This window comes from Amblyraja radiata, chromosome 21 (genome assembly GCF_010909765.2).
Source record: "Amblyraja radiata isolate CabotCenter1 chromosome 21, sAmbRad1.1.pri, whole genome shotgun sequence".
Lineage (NCBI taxonomy): Eukaryota > Metazoa > Chordata > Chondrichthyes > Rajiformes > Rajidae > Amblyraja > Amblyraja radiata.
In genome coordinates, this window is record NC_045976.1 from 17816251 (window position 1) to 17836816 (window position 20566).

At 41.8% G+C, this 20566-nt stretch overlaps 1 protein-coding gene and 1 long non-coding RNA gene across 3 annotated transcripts in view; one reads left to right on the forward strand and one right to left on the reverse strand.

Moving 5' to 3' along the window:
- LOC116985147 (laminin subunit beta-4-like) overlaps nt 1-20566 on the forward strand; it is a 71652-nt gene that overhangs the window by 4052 nt on the left and 47034 nt on the right. For both annotated transcript variants that reach the window (XM_033039667.1, XM_033039668.1), the window contains exons 3-9: nt 1790-1947; nt 7167-7302; nt 8554-8627; nt 10994-11182; nt 11787-11850; nt 15039-15253; nt 18762-18882. In XM_033039667.1, coding sequence (XP_032895558.1) covers nt 1790-1947; nt 7167-7302; nt 8554-8627; nt 10994-11182; nt 11787-11850; nt 15039-15253; nt 18762-18882 — 957 coding nt within the window. The remainder of the gene's footprint in view (nt 1-1789; nt 1948-7166; nt 7303-8553; nt 8628-10993; nt 11183-11786; nt 11851-15038; nt 15254-18761; nt 18883-20566) is intronic.
- Nucleotides 1833-8369, reverse strand: LOC116985151. Its single transcript, XR_004415214.1, has 3 exons — nt 8209-8369; nt 7204-7266; nt 1833-1915 (listed from the first exon to the last, which is right to left on the reverse strand). It is a non-coding gene; the product is annotated as an uncharacterized LOC116985151 (long non-coding RNA).

Below are 20566 nucleotides of genomic sequence, written 5' to 3' on the forward strand. Positions count from 1 at the left end.
CTCATGTATTTAAAAATAACGTTTACAGACATTGAACCACATTCCTTCATAGCTCAAATATTGTTTTATTCATCTAAAACTCAACCTGAAGGACACATTAGACAAAATATTCCTCTCCTTGACGATGCAGTTTGGATGGCCTCCCTCATGTGACCATTGAGATGGAGCAGCGATCAGGCCAAGAAACTGAGAGCTACCTCAATGGACAAAGCAGTCAGGTTACACATTGGTGATTAATTTTGAGGTTGAGGGAGATCCAAGCCTGAGGAAAAGCAGTTTGCAACTTGGCTCCTTACGTATCAAGGTTTCAGGAATCAGTAAAACCTGGTTATTCTCTAAATACACAGGAACTGTTTCAAGGCTTCTAAGGTTGAAAATCTCACTGTAAACAAATCTGCATGTTACACTATTGTTGACATCATTTAAAGTTCGACACTAAAAAACTAAGTATGAGGAAGAACAAAAATCCTGCCCTAAAGTCCAAAGTGAATGCTTCTTAGTAGCTACTGAGCCATTCCGAATTCTGCACGTTGCTCCTCTGGATTAAGCCAACATTCAGCTGCAGGATCCTTTGTTTTATTGCTCGAAATAAAGTTTAGGCCCCCTCTATCCAATGGTGTCAAAGTAGGGGAAAAAAAACACTTGGGGCCATATAATGTTTTTACTACTTTTATATTGCTCCAAATAGCTTTTTAGCCAATTATGTGTTTTGTGGTGCAAACACTGTTGTAACATCATAAAAAAATTACAGACTTTAAAGTTTACATTTCTGTTGTAGGATTCAGAATGTCACCATGTAGTTTCCACAGCAGGCAGAAACAGATCACAAGCCAACTGTTGGTAATGTGTTAATTCCTGTTCCAGACTCACACGTCTAACTGGCGAGAGTCATTGTTTCATGCTAGTAAAATTATTCTAATATGATCAGTTAACTTAACATGGCACTACAGAACTCCAAACAAAGCTGATTATTTTCTGAGACAGTAATGCAGTTAAGAGAATTAAGTTAAGAGAATTTTCACAATCCTACATTAATCGTTTGGTGACTGGAAAATAGCTGTGTTCTTAACAAGCTGGGCCATGTTTTATTGTGTAGGCTGCTTGCCTAACTCTTTGCTTTGTGAAACTTGTCATTCAGATTTAATTAGTGGGTAATCCACTCTGCCCTGAATGATGTCTTAGTGTATGTAGCATTAGAAACTTTCGGCAGAAACTTTAGACATGTAATTTAACCCAAACTGTTGGTTTGGGTCAAGTTACATCAAAATATATTTAAAAATCCAATCCAGTGCCAATGTGCCTACTTACAATTTTAAACAGAACATCAAGGAGTAAGAGCAACCAATTCCTGCTCATTGTTGGTGGGATGATCATTTAGTTTTATGAGTCCACATCCTTGAGGATTGAGGATTCACAACTTTCAAAAATTGCAGGTCTGCCAAGAAGGGTGCCGACCTGAAACGTCACCTATCCATGTGCTCTGGAAATGCTGCCTGAACCACTGAGTTGCTCCTGCATTTTCTGCCATTTTAAGCAGGATTGCCAATAATGTAAGTGAGTTGCAGTAAAGACAGAGAGGGGGAAGGCTACAGAGGGGGTTGAAAACATAGATACAAATCTAAAAAGTGACTGCTAACATTGGAGGAGAACTTCTCCAGGGAAATGTAAAATCAGACTGTGGCACGAGGAATAACTTGATGTATCCATTTATTTGGACATTGATTTACAACGTGATTAGGAATCAGGCAAACAGCAAGTTTAATTTATTTTATCCATATCTCTGTTACAGTGTTGATAAGCTTTGCTTACTCTCAAGACGATTGCAATGTTGGCTCATGTTATCCACCTCTTGGAGACTTGCTTATGGGTCGCAACAGTCGGCTCTCTGCCTCCTCCACCTGTGGCCAGAATGGACCTGAAACATATTGCATCCTAAGTCACTTACAGGTTAGTTCTTGCTTAAGAGAGAAAAAAAATCCATTGTTATTCCACCTTACTCTACAATATTAATGTCGAGACTATGTGACATATCAACATTTTGGCAATGGTTGGTTAGATTTGGTCTTGGCATCATGTTTGGCACAGACATTGTGGGCTGAACGGCCCTGTATTGTTCAAAGTTCTATAATTCCATGTCCAGATATGCTGCCTGAACCTTTTAAGCAGGATTGGCGACTTTTTAGGCGAGTGCAGGAGACTCTGCGCTCGCCTCATGATCGTCACATGGTCGCCACATGGTCACTTGTGGTCTCTGTTGAGTCTCCTTCATGGTCGCAAGGAGTTCCCGCATTCTGGGAACAAGTCGCAGCCTCAGTATCGTCGCACCAAATTTTTCATCATGTTTAAAAAAATTTCAGCGACCAAACATCAGTCGCCATGGAGAAAATCGATACTCTTGTAGTCGTAGGTGCAGTGGTAGTGGGGTCGCCATGTCGTTGTAGGTAGTCGAGGTAGCCGTAGGTAGTTTTTGTTAATCTTTGCTGATCGGGCATTTTCATTGGCTCATTGGGGGGGAAAAAACGTAAACACGAGTTTTCAGAACCAAGGAAAACCGACCGGTAATGTTAAACGCCCGCTAAACTTAACAGCTGGGTATCTCTGGCTTATTAAAAGTTGTCTGGTTTCTTAAAAGTGTCTCCACTCCTTCTCCCACTCCCAACTTCTCTCCCCTTATACCCCCTCCCCCCCCCCCCCTGCTCTTTTAAAGGACTGACCGTACACTGTACTTTCCTGTTCATCGCGGTGTGTGTCTGTATCACCTTGGCTTTGCACCGTGTGAATTTCCAACAGCGCTACCCCACTTTCCCTGGCCCCCACCTTTGTGATGTGTTTGTGTGTGTGTGTATGACGGTCGCCGTTCCAGTTCGGGGTTTTTCAGGCGAGTGCTTGAAGGTCGCAGGCAGTCCGCTGAGAAGTTGCCTCAGTGGGACAGGCCCTTAAGTCAGCTGCAGTAAAGGCAGAGAGGGGGAATGCTGAATATCTTTGAATCTGGTAAAATATTGTAAATAATATGAATAATATATTTCACTCAACACAGGCACTTTTTGGATGTATAAATTGATTCAGTTGTATAGGATGAAGTGCAGAAGCAACATTTTGCATGAGACCTGAACATCTCACAATTGTCTGGAGAGGATGGGGATAAGGCTGGTTTTGGAAAAAGAGTGCTGAAAATCAAAAGCTAAAACAGAGATAGCTATGAGCTTCCCAGTTCAGGAAGCATCTATAACCCCCACCCCCACCCCCACCCCCACCCAAAACAATCAGATTGAAGTAGGATCTTGACCAAAACGTCATATATCCATTCCCTCCACAGGTACTGCTGTTTCTTCAGCACTTTATGTTTTGCTCAGGGTTCCAGAATCTGCAGTTCCTTGTATCTTCGTTATGATTGATTATTCATTGATGCAGATGATAATGGCCCAGCTCAAATTACTTGAGTATCATTTTCAGTGTTAGTTGGATGTACAAAGAGGAGGACATTCTAATGTGCCTCTGTACACTTTAATACGTTCAGCAGCAGTGGCTAAAGCTTCAGAAACATCCTACTGCTGTACAATCTTGGGGAATGAACAGAAACAGGTAGTCGGCATGGCCCTGAGCTGTGCACAACAGTGCTCTGCGGTCTATTGAAGAACCACATGGACTGACGCTTGGATGAGAATTTGTACTCTTTTCTTGTCAGGCCGCTATTGAACTTGGGCTCTTGTCATTGTTTCAAGAGTCAGGTGACCTCCAGGGTTGTTAGAATATCGACTGATACTTTAGTGGTACCTGAAGTCAGATTTTGGAAAGCAGAGTTCAGAAACTCATAAAACAGAAAGGAAATCCCCATTCTATTTATAAATAATGACATCAAAAAGCCCCCAACTCAAGGCATCGAGCCAGCTCCACTGAACATTTCCTATGACTGATGTTTCCAGGTTCTCAGGCAATTTATTTGCTTGATCTCTGTGCGTGCTTAAAAAAATATAGCACATTAAATGGAGTAATTGCCAGAACATGGCCACTTGTTTTACTTAGATCCACCTTCCATGTTTCTTTCAACGCTTACTTACATCAAATTAAATAGAATGTTAAATATCATGCAACGCAGTATCGATGAAATGTTACCTGCTGCTTATAATCATGGTGCAGCATGATCTACTGAATATAATCAAAGAGACCAAGCAGACAGGTCAAAACATGCTACATTTTTTCAGTTCCAAAATTGAAGAATATTCTGCCAACATAATTTGGTAATAATCGTGCAGGAACAGGTTGTTGAGCATTAAAGTTACAAATATTAGAATAAAGGTACCGAAGAAGAGCCTTTTTTTGTGGTTTAAAAATATTTCCAACTTTTCTGCCCATGCAAGATATTGTATGGCAGGAAGAGCAATTGACGGAGGTCTTTCGGATGTAAAACAAATATTCTATAAGCTATCATTAATAAGGCAATGTTCAATAACAAATTCCTAACTGCATGCTCAATTTAGATTTTTGTGCCTTTTTTGTTATCCCTGCACGTTAGTTCATGTCTTTATTAAGAAGTATGTTATAGTAATGGAGGCTCCTGAACAGACAGACTCCTAACAAGCCAAGATATGCAGCATACTGGCACAAGTCCACATTGAGATAAAAGGAACTCATATTTTCAAACTATAACTACTTCCTGCAAATTTGAATGGAATTTTATTTTACTCAGTAAGGGATATTTGAACATTTGACGACTTAAACTGTGATTTTGCATATCTTTCATTCATTTTTTTAATCTCTCTACATCATCGTCTATATCTCAAGTTTCCCTTATCCCTAACTAGTCTGAAGAAGAGTCTTGATCCGAAACGTCACCCATTCCTTCTCTCCAGAGATGCTGCCTGTCCTGCTGAGTTACCCCAGCTTTTTGTGTCTATCTTCAATTAAAAGGTTATGTCGATCATGAATCATTTAGTGATTATATTCAGTAGCTGCATTCCATAGCTTCAGCATTAGTGAAAATTAATACTGATTGTGTCACTAATTGTCACATCAGTGATCAGATGAATTTAATGCCCTGAGCATGTTGTAGAATCAAAAGTCTTTTGTACTTTAAGATGCATTGTAGAATCAGAATGCACCACAGTCGTTGCAGCACTGTGATGACATCAGTGGCGGACTGGCCAGGGTGTCAGCTTGCCCGATGGCAAGTGGGCCCCTGATGAAGTGATAGCAAGTGATGGCAAGTGGGCCCCTGATGAAGTGATAGCATTGTAATTGTGGGTGGGCCCCCTTTGTCTCCTGGCAACCAATATTTTTAGACCCAGTCCGCCACTGGATGCCGTGTTCAGTTTAGTTTAGTTTATTGTCACGTGTATTGTCACTGTGTACAGTGCAAAGCTTTTTGTTGTGTGCTGCGTATAAATACATGATCAGGGAATAGCGTATTGTACAAGGTTAAGTCAGCAAAGTCCGATCAAGGATAGTCCGAAGGACATCAAAGAGGTAGATAGTAGTTCTGCACTGCTCTCTGGTTGTGTTAGGATGATCCAGTTGTAACAGATAACAGCTGGGAAGAAACTGTCAATGCAGATTAGAGTTTCTTTCTGGAAGAGAAGGGCCTGTCCCACTTGGCGATTTTTTTCGGCAACTGCCGGCGTCATATCAGTGTCGCCAAAAGATTTTGAACATTTCAAAGTCCAGCGGCGACAAAAAATTTTTTGCGACACTTGAAAAAACACCGCGCATCATTACGTCATCACGCCGCGTAACGCCACGTCACCGCCACATCACGCCGCACATTTTTCGGTGACCTTATACGTCAGTCGCCGAAAAGATCGCCCTGGCCTAGAAGATGTAATAAACCATATTAATTTATTGCTGTTCCACTGAGCTATGTAAATTAACTGTCAGATCCAGCCAATCATGAACATTTTTGCAGGAAGTAACGGCTGAAAAGAAATAAAATAAAGCTGGTCACTTTATTTTCATAGGTTTGCTGTTACAGTATGTGAACAAACTCAAAATAATGATTATAATGGAAAATGGTTTGTTTTTAAATAACAGATCTGAAATCATATTTCTCAGATGCAATAATACACGCATCAACCTCTTGATGATTTATGAAGGTCACAAACCAACTAATCCAAACACATAATGTTTGGTTAGATTATTGGTGACAGGATTCTTCAATGTAAAGTCAATGGGGTCAGTTTTGTGTCACTCCCATGCTGCTCATATGTCTCTCAAAGACAGAATTAACTTCTTGGCCCAATTTGGATGATTGGAGAAAACAGCATGAAGGGTTCCAACCTGAAACATCTTCTATCCATGTCTTCCAGAGATGCTGAGTGACCTGACAAGTTACATCAGCATTTTGTGGGTTTTTTGCTAAAGATAAATTGTGTCTAATTGAACTGATTTTTTCTTCTTGTTACAGGGGGGATTGATGAAGGAAAGGCATTCGATAAGGTGCCATATAAAGGCTTGTCGTCAAGTTTGAAGCTGGAATTTGTGGCAGGACAGGGAGCAAGAGGGCACAATTTCCAAATTTCCATATGACATAGACTTTGATGCACAATAAACTATGTGGAGGATAGTATTGAACTTCAAAAGAGTCTGGTGAAGGGTTTTTGACCAAAAGATTAATTCTAGTACTTTATACACAGATGCTGTCGGAGCTTTGAGTGATTGCAGAATTTCTTGTTATTATTTCAGGTTACTGGCAACTGTAGTTTCTGGATTACTAAAGTGTTACAAGTGTACTAATGGGTGGTATGGTATCAGATCAAATTTGCCTCTGAGAAATGTGAAGTGTTGCAGTGTGGTGAGAAGATGAGGAAATCCAGCATGAAGTAGAGGCCATGATTCCAACAAAAGTCAACAAAGAAAACAACTTTATTATCTTAACAAGGTCCACCCGTTCTGATTCGAGGACATTTGTTGAGGTGGTTTACACCTGTTCTGGGAACACTGCCTTACAAATACAATGCTGCTAAGAGTCAGAAAGAAGTCTTCGTCAGTAATCTGAACCTGAACCTGTGGTGGTTATCAATTCCATAGCCACTGCCTGGATTTTTACAGATCAAGATAGTTCAGCAGATCAGATAGCAAAGCTTTAATTAAAATTGTTTATCAATGTGCACAAAATGAGACCATGCACTGGTTTAAGAGAGACTGAATAATCTCCTTTTTTCCCCCAAAATTAGGATGATAAAAAGTGTTTTACATGCGATTCAAGATTACCTTTCAATCCTGTCAGCTCCACCTTCAGCCATCGCATTGAAAATGTGATCACAGCTTTTGAACCTGATCGGAAAAAGAAATGGTGGCAGTCAAAAAATGGTATGTTTGCAGAAAGAGAAAGTACAGAGACTAAGGTTCAATGCAAAGTTCATCATTTGGCCTTCAACAATATTAAAAAAAATACTACTTTATTATTATTTTTTAAAAAGCACCACATTTTACATTTAAAACTTCAAATCAACACAACATCTAACTTTTGATCTTTATTTTCTGAGCAGTAAGGCAGGCATCTGCATTAAGCAACAATCACCAAGTCTGAAATGCTACCTGACATTGTCAAGTTGTTTATGAAGTCACCCTAGATGCAGATAGATATAACTATTGATAGCTGAAACTTGACATTCACACCAAATAAGCTTGTGGGCATTTAATTCTTGTTGGGGACGTATTCAGCAATATTTATTGGAAATAAACATTAAACCTGAAAAGTAATTAGGTGGATCTTAACTTTGTCAAATAATGTAAAGCAGAGAATAATGGGACACCAGCATGTTTTACTTAATTAAATGTAAATAAGCAAATGAAAGAAAAGATAAGAAAAATAAACTTCACAATAAAGTAATTATCTCAACAGAAACCCATGAACACGAGAACAGGAAAGAAAATGTAAAAAAAAATTGAACATATATGATTTTTTAAATCTACTTAGATTCTTTCAATTGAATGCTGGAGGATGACAGCCAGTTATTAGGCTATTAATTCATAGTGAATGAGCTCAAATCCTGAAATAATGGTGTTTGGAATCACTTTTATAAGCTTGGTTTTAAAATCTTAATCAAGCATAAATGATCTGATGGAAAGAGGTGCATAAGCTTTGTCTAGTTGCTCTTGTATGTGAGCAGTCACAAACCAATGTGTTTTACACTTTACACGTTACACTTAATTACCTGAAGTGTCTGAGCAAAGCAGGTCCATTAAATCGATACAAAATGACATTGAACTTACTGTAGCTGGAACGAGAAGGTCCCAGGTCAAAGAGATGTTGGGAAAAATCTTCAGGAAGTGTAAGGGCGAAATAATCAAAAATATGCTGAAATGAATTTGGTGAGAGGAATTGGGAAAGAATTAGGGAATATGGGAGCTATCACCGAGAGAGAAAGGAAGAACCTCTGAAAATGGTCAATTAAACAGGTTAATACTTGAAATAACAGAAAGAAGAACATAATTCAAAGCAAGATAATCATATGTTGGCTGTTACAGCTGCTTCCAGCTATTATTCTTGTCTGTACAGATTAACAATTTACAGCCTGTCATGTTTCTGAATTCCAATGATTTTCTCTGCTGTTGTAGGTGTTCACCATGTTAGTATCCAGCTGGACCTGGAGACACTTTTTCAATTCAGTCATCTGATTCTTTCCTTCAAGGTAACACTTGAAAACGTTGTTTATTCCTACTCAACTATTAAGCTATTGGAAAAGGCAGCTTTTCCTTATGTTGATAAACCTGTATTCATATGTAATCAGGCAGGATGCTTCTCCACGCTGCTTTATCTATTTATCTTTAATACATCCATTTATTAATTATTTATTTGTCAACTGTGCCAGAATGACATAAAATACCCTCTTCGTATCTGTAATATATATGGATTATGTAACATTGTGCATATTCCTCTCTAAAGATTGTGTCATGTGACAATTGCTCACATAGAGAATCTTCCAGAAAGTTTATCTCTCTCGAATCTGCTGTTTGCTTCTGAGTTTCACTGTAAGCTCTTTCATTTGACAAAGCAGATTGTTAGTGCAACATACTGGTTACAGTATTTATGAGTATCTGGAAAGTGATATTGATAAAATATCTAAACAATATACCAACACAAAGCGGTGGCTATTTCCCACATCTCTGATAATGATGGGCCAATTTAAATTACATTTTGTGGCCAATTTTGATTATTTCTGAGGTACACATAAATGCTGGGGAAACTCAGCGGGTGCAGCAGCATCTATGGAGCGAAGGAGATAGGCAACGTTTCGGGCCAAAACCCATTTCTGAAGTGGAACTTCCTACTCAAATGCACAGTTGAAGTGCCTCACTAGATGCAGCTCACCACTGCCTTTTAAAGATTATTGGGGATGGGTGATAACCGTTAGGCTGATCAATATTGCCCATATCCCATATGATAATAACAAATCATCAATTCCTTCTAATTCCTCCTCAATGCACCTACATATCTACATTAAGTAAATGTGTAATCTGCTGTCTGTATGTTATCTAGTTTTGTATATCATTTTTATTGCTGACTCAGAAATTCAAAATCCCAATATCTTTCTTTTAATGCCCTTATTCTTATTTTGGAGTCCCAGTGACCTCACTCACACTATAACTACAAACACTTTCAGCCCTACAATCCTAGATTTCTGCCCTACTTGTGTTCTGTTGCTTTAAATTGCTTGATTATTGACACCCTTGCTTTCTGCTGCTTTCACCTTCATCACTCAAATGTGCTCCTTAGGTCTGTGCACCTGACTCTCTTTCTTAAGATAATAATAATAATAATAAATTTTATTTGTGGGCGCCTTTCAAAAGTCTCAAGGACACCTTACAGAATTTAACAAGAGTAAAAAAACATATAATCGGAGTAAAATAAATAATAAAGACATCACCAATACACAAATTAAAGACAGAATTCGATCCAAAGACAAAAAAATCAAAAACACAATGTGAAGAGAGAGCAGCGGCAGCTAAACCGCGCCAGCGTCCACTCTCCCTTCCGACAGCCATCTTGGACACAAACTAAAATAATCACATACACACAAAAATCATCCCCCCACAATGGTTACCACTGTGGGGGAAGGCACAATGTCCAGTCCCCATCCCCAGTTCTCCCAAAGTCAGGCCTATTGAGGCCTCCGCTATTGCCTCTACGGAGGCCCGATGTTCCTGGCTGTTCTCGCCGGGTGCTGTTGCCCCGGCGTCGGGAGAGTCCTCTCAGCGGCTGGGCCACCCGGAACGACCTATGAGATGTACTACTTTGACCAAGTCCATGGTCACCGCTCCTGAAATCACTATTTTGACACATAATCTTTGTTTGCTGGTGCTTCTCTCAAGTGTTGTTCATTGGTAATGTTATAAAACAAGTTGTCGTTGACCTTGAAACAATGTTCTAACCTAGCCCTAACCCCGGTGTGTGGCAAAACTCTTTATTTTGAGTGTGTGGTCATGGAATTACAACATGTGTGCCCCAACATCAGTGGCCATCTTTTCTCACACTTCATTCAAGTCTCAGAACCCATTCCAAGCACCAAGCTAATTAACTCACAGGAACAAAACTTAGTTGTCCATATTCTGATATTCAATGCAGGGCAATAAGATTACTGGCTGGTAATTCTTCCATATGAAACATGATTTTGGAGGGAAAGACTTGGCTTTCTATTCTCCCTTCGCATTCCCCTATAGCAACACAAATGCCAAAATTACCTTCATGAGTCTGAGTCCCGCACTAAGTCTCAATGCACTAACTTCAATGACCCACCACTTGGTGGCCTACTGCACAGAACACCCAACATCCCTCCCACTGCCAGACCAGGAGAGATCCCAGAGGAAGATCAGTCATGGACAACATTCCCAAAGTGATTCCCTTGCAAAAACATTCGACAATTTGAAATCCCACTGTATTCATTTCAACTTCCGCAGAGATCGTGTGAAAAATGTTGATGGGGATAGTAAGTCAATTGACAGACCTGTTGCTCTATTTCAATGAAACATTCTGACCATCTACTCTTTCATCACTCAGACTTTTCGTCCGGCAGCGATGCTCGTGGAGAAATCATCAGATTACGGTCAAACATGGAAAGCCCTACGATACTTTGCATATGACTGTGTGCGCTCCTTCCCAAACATCAATACTGCCCCTGCGCAGAAAGTGGGTGACATAATATGTGATTCAAAATACTCTGACCTTGAACCCTCTACAGATGGAGAGGTAAGCTGTCAAAATTAATTTCCTCACCAAGTTTTCATCCGTTTGTATCGTCTTCTTAATTATCCAAATGGGTTATTATTAAGGGCCTGTCCCACTTTCATGACCTAATTCACGACCTCTGCCGAGTTTGCCTTTGACTCATACTCGCAGCATGGTCGTCACAAAATCGTAGGAGGTCGTAGGTAGGTCGTGATGCTAGTCGTAGGTACTCGTGGCATCAAGTAGGTTGGGGCGTTTTTCTAGCCTGATGAAAAATGGCCACGAGTAAAAAAGGTCGTGAATTAGGTCGTGAAAGTGGGACAGGCCCTTTACAGATTCATGGACAGATACAATTTTAGTACATGGATAACTTAGCTATTCCTGTCCAGTTTGCAATTATCTTTACCAGTCGCTTGTAATTTCTGGCACTTGGAATGATTTCCAAACAAAACATTCCCCATTCATGTAATACAGCCAATTCAGAATTTACTGCCCTGTTCATAAATCTTTCATACAGATATTTTAATGATTAACCTTTTATAATTGCAATGCTTTTGTACAAATTAATGCCACTGTACAAATCAGTGGAACTAAGTCTTAGTTTAAAAGAATGTTGCATTTCCAGATTGTTCTGAAAGCATTGGATCCACATTTCGAAATCCATAATCCATACAGTCCCGAGATACAAGGTAAGCGATTCTCAAGTGTTTTAACAAAACGGATATTTGCAGTGCTTGCAACATCAAAGAATGAACCTGAACTATTCTTTCTTCATGGGGGCCATCTGACTGATATATTTATTAAGATTAATTCAAGTGCCTTGAGCCGAAACAAGATGTATAAATTGTCTCCATAGACTGTTGCCCAAGACCAATAATGACAGAGTCATCGTGTCATACAGCATGAAAATAGGCCCTTCATCCCAATGCTGACCAACGTGCCCCATCTACACTAGTCCCACATGCTCGTGTTTAGCCCATATCCTTCTAAATCGTTCCTACCCATGCACCTGTCCAAATGTCTTTTAATTGTAGTTATAGTACCTGCTTCAACTCCCTCCTCTGGCAGCTCATTCCATTTACTCACCAACCTATGTGTTAAAACTTGCCACTCATGTTTCCATTAAATCCTTCCCCTCTCACGTTAAACCTATGTCCTCTGGTTGTTGATTCCAGTACTCTGGGTAAAAGACTGTGCATTTGCCCTATCCATTCCCCTCATGATCTTACACACCTTTATAAGATCACCCCTCAGCCTCCTTCGATCCAAGGAACAAAGTCCTAGCCTCCACAAACTTTCCCCATAGTTCAGGGCCTCAAGTCCTGGCAACATATGCATACATTTTCTCTGCAATCTTTGTAGTTCAGCAATATCCTTCCGATAGCAAGTTGAACAAAACTGAACGCCACTCAAAGTGTGGTCTCACCAATGTCTTGTACAACTGTAACATAACCTTCCAACTTCTATACTCAATATCTTGACTGATGAAGGCCAATTTACTAAAAGCCTTCTTGATCACCCTATGTACCCATGATAACATTTTCAGTGCACTATGTATGTGTACTATGTATGCAGAACTTTATCAAATGCCTTGCTGAAGACTTGTTTCTACTCTGGTTCTGTGGTTCCCAGGTGGCTGATGAGACCAATATGGTTTCTGAAGACTGGCAACAGGTGTGGCAGGGGGTGGATTTTGGGTGGGCAGCTTGGTCATTCAGAAAGTGGTGTGTCCTTGCTGCCGTTTTGGTTGGGCTACTGCGTGTATCTGACAAGAGAAGTCAACATTACAATAGCTAACCTGAATGCTCCTTCTCCGCAATGTGCGATCATGAGCCAGGGACTCCTATGAGTAAGATTCCCTGCTTCACATCCCTAATGGTGAGTGCTCTCATGCGGCATCTGCCCAATTCCATTGGCGGTGAACAGTAGTGTATCGGTGGGTTAGATAGATGATAGATAATCTTTATTGTCATTGTACAAGACAACGAAATTCTGTTGGAGCAGTCCTCCAGCTGCACAGGAATATAAGTATAAAAATACAATTTAAAAAAAGAACTATTAAAAAATTTAACTATAACCATAAACATACAGGAGTATTGGCGGGTGTGTGAGAGAGAGGGGGGGGATCAATGTGGGAGGGGGATAGAGTTCAGTAGTGTCACAGCTCTATGGTAGAAGCTGTTTTTCAGTCTTGTCGTGCGGGCGCTCAGTGTCCTGTATCGTCTTCCTGAGGGCAGGAGGGTGAAGAGACAGTGTCCAGGGTGTGTGCTGTCTCTAATGATGCCCTTGACCCTCCGGATGCAGCGGGTCCGGTAGATGTCCTCCAGACTGGGGAGCTGGGTGCCAGTGATCCTCTCAGCAGTCTTGATGACGCGTTGGAGAGCTTTCCTGTTCTCTGCGGTACAGCCAGAGTACCATACTGTGATGCAGTATGTAAGAACTGACTCAATGGCTGACCTGTAGAAGCTCACCAGCAGCTGTTGTGGGAGACGTGCCCTCTTCAAGCACCTCAGGAAGTGAAGCCTTTGAAGTCCTTTCTTGGCCGTCGCCGTGGTGTTGACGGTCCAGGTCAGGTCGTGGCTGATGTTGACCCCGAGGTACCTGATGTTCTGCACAGCCTCCACTGTCTCGCCGTTAATGGTGATGGGCTGATGGACGAAGGTCTTCGGTCTCCTCCTGAAGTCCAGGATCATCTCCTTTGTTTTTTTTGCGTTGAGGATCAGGTTGTTCTCACGGCTCCAGCTCACCAGGTTCTCTACCTCTGTCCTGTAGGCGGCCTCGTCGTTACTCGTGATCCTGCCTACCACGATGGTGTCATCTGCAAACTTAAATATGGTGTTGGCCTCGTGGGTGGGTTTGCAGTCGAGAGTGTAGAGGGAGAAAAGGAAGGGGCTCAACACACAGCCCTGTGGTGCACCGATGTTCAAGGTGATGCTGGAGGAGACCTGCCTCCCCATGCGCACAGTCTGTGGTCGGCCGGTGAGAAAGTCCAGGACCCAGCTGCTCAGGTGTGTGTTGAGGCCCAGGTGGTCCAGCTTAGTGACTAGTTTATGGGGGTGGATGGTGTTAAAGGCGGAGCTATAATCTATGAATAGCATCCGCACATAACTGTCCCGCTGGTCAAGGTGTGTCAGGGTGGAGTGGAGGGCCAGTGACACTGCGTCCTCCGTCGACCTGTTTGCCCTATAGGCAAATTGGTGGTGGTCTAAGGAGGGGGGGATGCTGTTCTTCAAGTGTCCCAGTACCAGACGTTCGAAGCACTTCATCACCACCGGTGTCAGCGCCACTGGCCGATAGTCATTGAGGGACCTGATGGCTGATTGTTTTGGCACAGGGATGATTGTGGCTGTCTTGAGGCATGTGGGGACGGAGGCCTGCAGCAGGGATATGTTAAACAGGTCCGTGAGCACCGCAGTCAGCTCCCCTGCGCAGTGCTTCAGAACCCGCCCTGGTACTCCGTCAGGTCCGGTGGCCTTGTTGGGGTTGATGTGCTGCAGGGTCCGTCTCACGTCGTGGGGGCTCAGAGTCAGCACCGGTGGTGAGGGTCCCTGCTGTGCCCGTGTGTTGTCACTGCTGTCGGCGCAATCAAACCTGGCAAAGAAACAGTTCAGGTCGTCAGGGAGGGATGAGCTTTGTGCGTGTGTGGAGCTGTTGTAGCCGGTGATGGTTCTGATGCCCTGCCACACGCGTCGAGAGTCTGAGCTGTTAAAATGCTCCTCGATACGATTCGTGTAGCGGTGCTTTGCTTCCCTGATGCCCTTCCTCTGAATACATAGTTAACAATGGGGTGCTAATCAAGCAGTTGCTAGCCCTCACACCCTTAATGTTTCCATCACACTTTGCCATAAGCTAAATTTCTGTCTCGTGTCTTCCTCAGCTCAAATATCATTTACCAATCTGCGGATAAATTTCACCCAACTGCACACTCTGGGTGATACACGATTGCGGCGAAGGCAAGCTAGACCGGATGAAAAGTATTATTATGCTCTGTATGAGATGGTTGTTCGAGGAAGCTGCTTCTGCTATGGACATGCCAGCCACTGTATTCCAGTTGATAATATAAGGGGTGATGTTTTCAACCAACAAGGAATGGTGAGAATCTCACTAACGTTTGTGGTCTCACTACAACTTCAAACGTCGCTTCTAATGTTTCAAAATTCATAGATTCATGACCTGTGTGGGTTTTCTCGAAGATCTTCAGTTACCTCCCTCATTCCAAAGATGTACAGGTTTGTAGGTTAATTAATTAGATTAGATTAGATTAGATTTTATTTGTTGTCATTTGAACCCAGAAGTTCTAACGAAATTTAGTTTCTGCAGTCATACAAACAAGACACAACACAATTTACACAAACATCCATCACAGCGAATCTCCTCCTCACTGTGATGGAAGGCAAAGTCTTATCTCTCCCCTGCACTCCCCATTCCCCTCCCGATGTCAAAGTCAAAGCCCCCGGCGGGCGGTGGTAAATAAGTCCCGAGGCCATTAAAGCCGCGTTGGGCGATGCAAGGCAGCGCTCCGGGTCTTGATGTTGGAGCCCCCGGTGCATGCTAGCAAGTCCCGCAGCCGTTAAAGCCGCGCTGGGCGATGTAAGGCCCCGCTCCAGGTCATCCTCAACCCCGCAACTCGGGCGGGAGAAGTTGCCGTTGCGGAAGCTCCGACAAGCGGTCTCCCACCAGGGACCCACGGGCTCCCGATGTCACCGTCCACCGGGCCGGCGGCTGGAGCCTCCGAATCTCTGGGGTCGGGCCGCAGCAGCGCGCCACCACAGCTCCTCCCGCTCCGAACTTGGCCAGTCCGCGATGGTGAGTAGGTCCGCAGGCTCCGCGACTGGAGCCCCAAGACGTTCCGGTTGGAGGCTGCTCCACGGTGCTAGGCCCCAACGACAACGGAGACCCGACAGAGAAAAGGCAGAGTCCACCGTAAAGGGAAAATATTTTAAAAGTCCCCCCCCCCCCCCCACACATACCCAGTTAAAAAAACCACTGTAAACTACACTCAAACGAGACAAGAAAATAAAAAAAGACAGACGGACTGCAGAGGCCGCTGCGACGTGGCTCGCGCCGCCCAGACACCTACTTGTTGTACTTGGCTTGCTGTAAATGTAATTTTAGCCCTAGTGTGTGTAGGATAATGCTAATGTGCGGGGATCGCTGGTCGGTGCGGACTCGGTGGGCCGAAGGGCCTGTTTCAGTACTGTATCTCTAAACTAAACTAAACTAAACCTCTGTGGATCCTTTGGCAAGGGTAAGATCTTTATTGTAATTCCCAATGGCGTATTCCATCTCCAACAGCAATTGTTGACGACACCTGTCTCTCCTGGAACTAGTAAAGTGGTACACTCTGCAAGGTTTGCAGAAGAGATATTAGGGCCCAAATAGAACAGGACAAGAACAGCCCTATCGGCCATCTCTGCAATGTTTTGTAGGGGCATTCTACATACAATAACTATAGGACTTTACATGGAAGCATAAGAGGAGGCTGCTCACATCATCATGCTCAGTGCAGCACTTTAAAGGAGTTAGGCACTCCCTGCCTTATGTAATAGCTGGCTGATGTAAACTCTCACTTACATAAGCAATTCTTTAAGGTCACTGCTTTATTTACATTACGTATCTCAGTAGTCTTGGTAGCTATTATTTCCGCAAGCAAGTCAGCTGTTCTCGTGGATGCTCCCATGTGGTCTCTGCGTCACACAGTAAATTTATGCATGCGCAGTAGCACTTCTTTTTCCAATCTATGTAACATATGATGGGCAAGTGTCGGTTGGACATAACCCTTACGTAAGTAGGGGACCGTCAGTATTCAAGTAGCCCCATTCCCATTCTTTTTCCCTGTTGCTCTGCTACTACTTTTCTTTTTAAGTGTATTTATTTTCCTTTAAAAAGATACCATCCTTTTCATTACCACCTCGCTCTGGTGGAGTATATTCAGATTGCAACAAAAGTATAAAAAGGGAAATGTATCTTCGCACCCTCACCACCCATTTCTTCTCATACTATAGGCTTGAATCTCTGTTCTTTGCCAAACCTGCTGCCACTTAAAGTAATTACTGGCCATTTGCTTGAGCAACAATTTTGAACGCTTCTATTAAATTTCCTCTTGACTGATTTACTTCAAGTAAAACTATTCCTTTGCTTAAGTAAACAGTCTCTTTGCTTAAACCACGGAACATTGTCATAAATCATCTTTGTCTTGTTATAATTGGCATCCTCTGTTCAGTGTGGATCTGTAATTTGACACATTTATCGGTCTATGATCAAACCAATAAGTTACAAACAAAATATATCAAATAACACATCACAAAATTACTGGAATGCCTCGCATAAACCTTCTTTCTTAGTTGAGTGGAGTAATACCCTATTATATGGTAAAACAAAGGAAATCATTTTGTAATTGAGATTAGTAAATGACATGCAAAATTGCAAACCAATCATGTATCATGTGCATCATATTTAATTTTGTCATATTTTTCTATGACATTCGGCCCATTGCGTCCATGTTGGAGCAATTCCATTAGTCCCTTTCCTCTACTTATTTCCATGTAACCTGTGGTCTCTCACATGCCCATCAACCCACTGTAATCTCCTACCACCCACTTGCATTAGAGGTATTTTACAGCAGCCATTGAACCCTGCCAACCAGCACGTGTTTGGGATGTGCAAAAATCCAGTGAAAAACCTACACGGTCACAGTGAGAATGAGCAATCTACACATACACAGCACAGGCAATCAGGATCAACTCAAGTCACTGGACCCATGTGACAGAAGAACTACCTGCTGCACCATTGTGCTGCTTCTAATATTAGTCTGTGGACAATAATTGTTTCTTTATTGCTGCCACTCCCTTTAAGACTAATTTCATACAACACTGCTTCTGTGATGGAATAGCATTTTTGGATAGAAGGTTCCAGAGAAAGCTTGGCAAAAACAATGCAACTGAATAGATGCCTTCTTGCTTTGAAAATAGTTCCATGAAGAAAATATATTTGTTGCTCATTTAATTTACCAACCTTTATTTTTACCTTTGAGTGCAAAGGATATACTGAGAAAAATCAGGTGATCTACTAGATGATCTAAAGTGTATCTAGTCTATCTAAAGTCTTCTACTAGTCTACCTCTAGACTGTATAAGATATAAAATATGATAGAAGGGTTTGAAGAAGGGTCTCGATCAGAAACGTCACCTATTTCTTTACTCCCGAGATGCTTCCTGACCCGCTGAGTTATTCCAGCATTCTGTGTCTATCTTTAGAATATGATATATCCTTTATGTTTCATAAGGAGAAGCTTAGTGAGGAACGAGGGGCTTGGGGAGAGGTAAAATTGGGGCAAGAATGATCAAACACAAGGCGGCAGAAGATTGTTACTGAGGACAGATGACGGAGGCCAGAATCACACTGAAGGACATAGAATGGGATGCAAGGTTGAAGCAGGCCAAGAGAGCAGAAGAGTTTTAGGGGTGGATTTTGAATTTGACATGTGGCTGTATTCACTATTTTTTTCTTTCTGGGGACTTCTGTTTCAACAAAGTCTCAGCCACACACGATGTAGCAATGTTTACCCAGGTCACAAATATTGAAGTTTGTTTCTATTACAGGTTCAGGGAAAATGCGTCTGTCAGCACAATACAGAAGGTATCAACTGCGAGAGGTGTAAGGACTTGTTCAACGATTCACCATGGCAACCAGCTAGAGGAACAGAGGCAAATGAATGTAAAAGTAAGGACTGTACGATCTGTTTTTTTCAATTTGTTTAACTTGTCACTTAAATCCTAAAGATTCAGCTGTTAAACTGTACTGGATTGTTTTTAAATTACAAGTATTTTTACATTTATAATGGTGCTGACATGTTCTGTTAGATAAATGCAAAGACCAAGGATTGCTGTTTTAATCTGAACATTCAATGAGTGAAAATTTAAAAGCAACTCATTGTCTATTTGTTCAAGTTTCTGCCCAATTTAGTTTGCATTTTGCCAAAGGAGATTATTTCAAGAATTTGGTTTAAGGTGAGGGGGAAAAGATTTAATAGGAACCTGGGGGGGGAGGGGGGTAACATTTTCACACAAAGGGTAGTGGGTGTATGGAACAAGCTGCCGGAGGATGTAGTTGAGGCAGGTACTATCGCAAAGTTTAAGAAATATTTAACCAGGCACACAGATAGGACAGGTTTAGAAGGATATGGGCCAAACGCAGGCAGGTGGGACTTGTGTAGATGGGACATGTTGGTCAGTGTGGGCAAATACGGCCGCAGGGTCTGTTTACACGTTGAATGACTCTAGGACTCTAATGCAACCTGACAATTTTTAAGGAGTAATGCCCCAGAGTGTCCAGCTTTAATGAATAGCCAAACTGTCAGAATTCAGGCAATTACACCGTGAAGCTGCCAGTGACTTTGTGTCATGTGCAGTGAACTGTAGCAACCGAGAAGTTGCTGGCTGTCACATCCTGCATCATGGAGAATTCGGTACAACGTTCAGTGTAAAAAGCTCTGGAAAAGTTTTCTTAACTGAAATATAACTGTGGATTTAGTGGCATAATGAGACTAAATTACTGCAGAAATCTGAAAAAGTAAAGTTTATCTTTTATGAAGTTAGGTTTCTCAATTCTATGATTTAAAACATCTGTTGATTTTTTAATTAAAATTTGTGCTTTTTTTTTGTTTAGGAAAGTTTATCTCTAACTTAATTCCAAGAACATGACCCAGTATTTATTCTTTCAATTAAATTATAGAAAGGTTATGATGCATCCTGCCTATTGCTTACTGGTTTGCTGGCTTCAGTGTGATTGTTCATACGACCATTAGACATCAGAGCAGAATTAGGCCATTCGACCCATCCACTCTGCACTGCCATTCAATCATGGCTGATCTATCTTTCCCTTTCAACCCCATTCTCCTACCTTCTCCCTGTAAACATTGACACCCTTGTCTCTATGCAGTGTTCTTCTCAGTTTGTCCTCACAGCAGCTGTGTGACTGACATTTGCACCATTTTGTGTTGCATTAAGAATGCCGAAGACAAGCACTCACTGGCTGCTCAGCCTGTTGAATGAAGTACATGACATTGATAAAGCTGCCTTTTGTTATTAACAGAACTAAATTCATTCAAGATAGCTTCACAAAATCACGATCATTGTGGGGCCCTCTTCTTTGATGTCAGCAGCAGGCACTGCTGGCATTTTGCTATATCCTACAAAATCTGGATCTATTTTAATCAAAAAAAAGTATTGTATTAAAAATATTATTTATTATACTTGTGTAAACTTTTCAAAGGCACAACAATGCACTCAATTATGTGGAAACTCCCAAGATGTTTATCTTCAGGTGCACAAATGAGATTTGCTACTACTATACATTTAATTGTTTTTACATAGAAAGGTTATTCATGCAATTATTTGAATGTAAC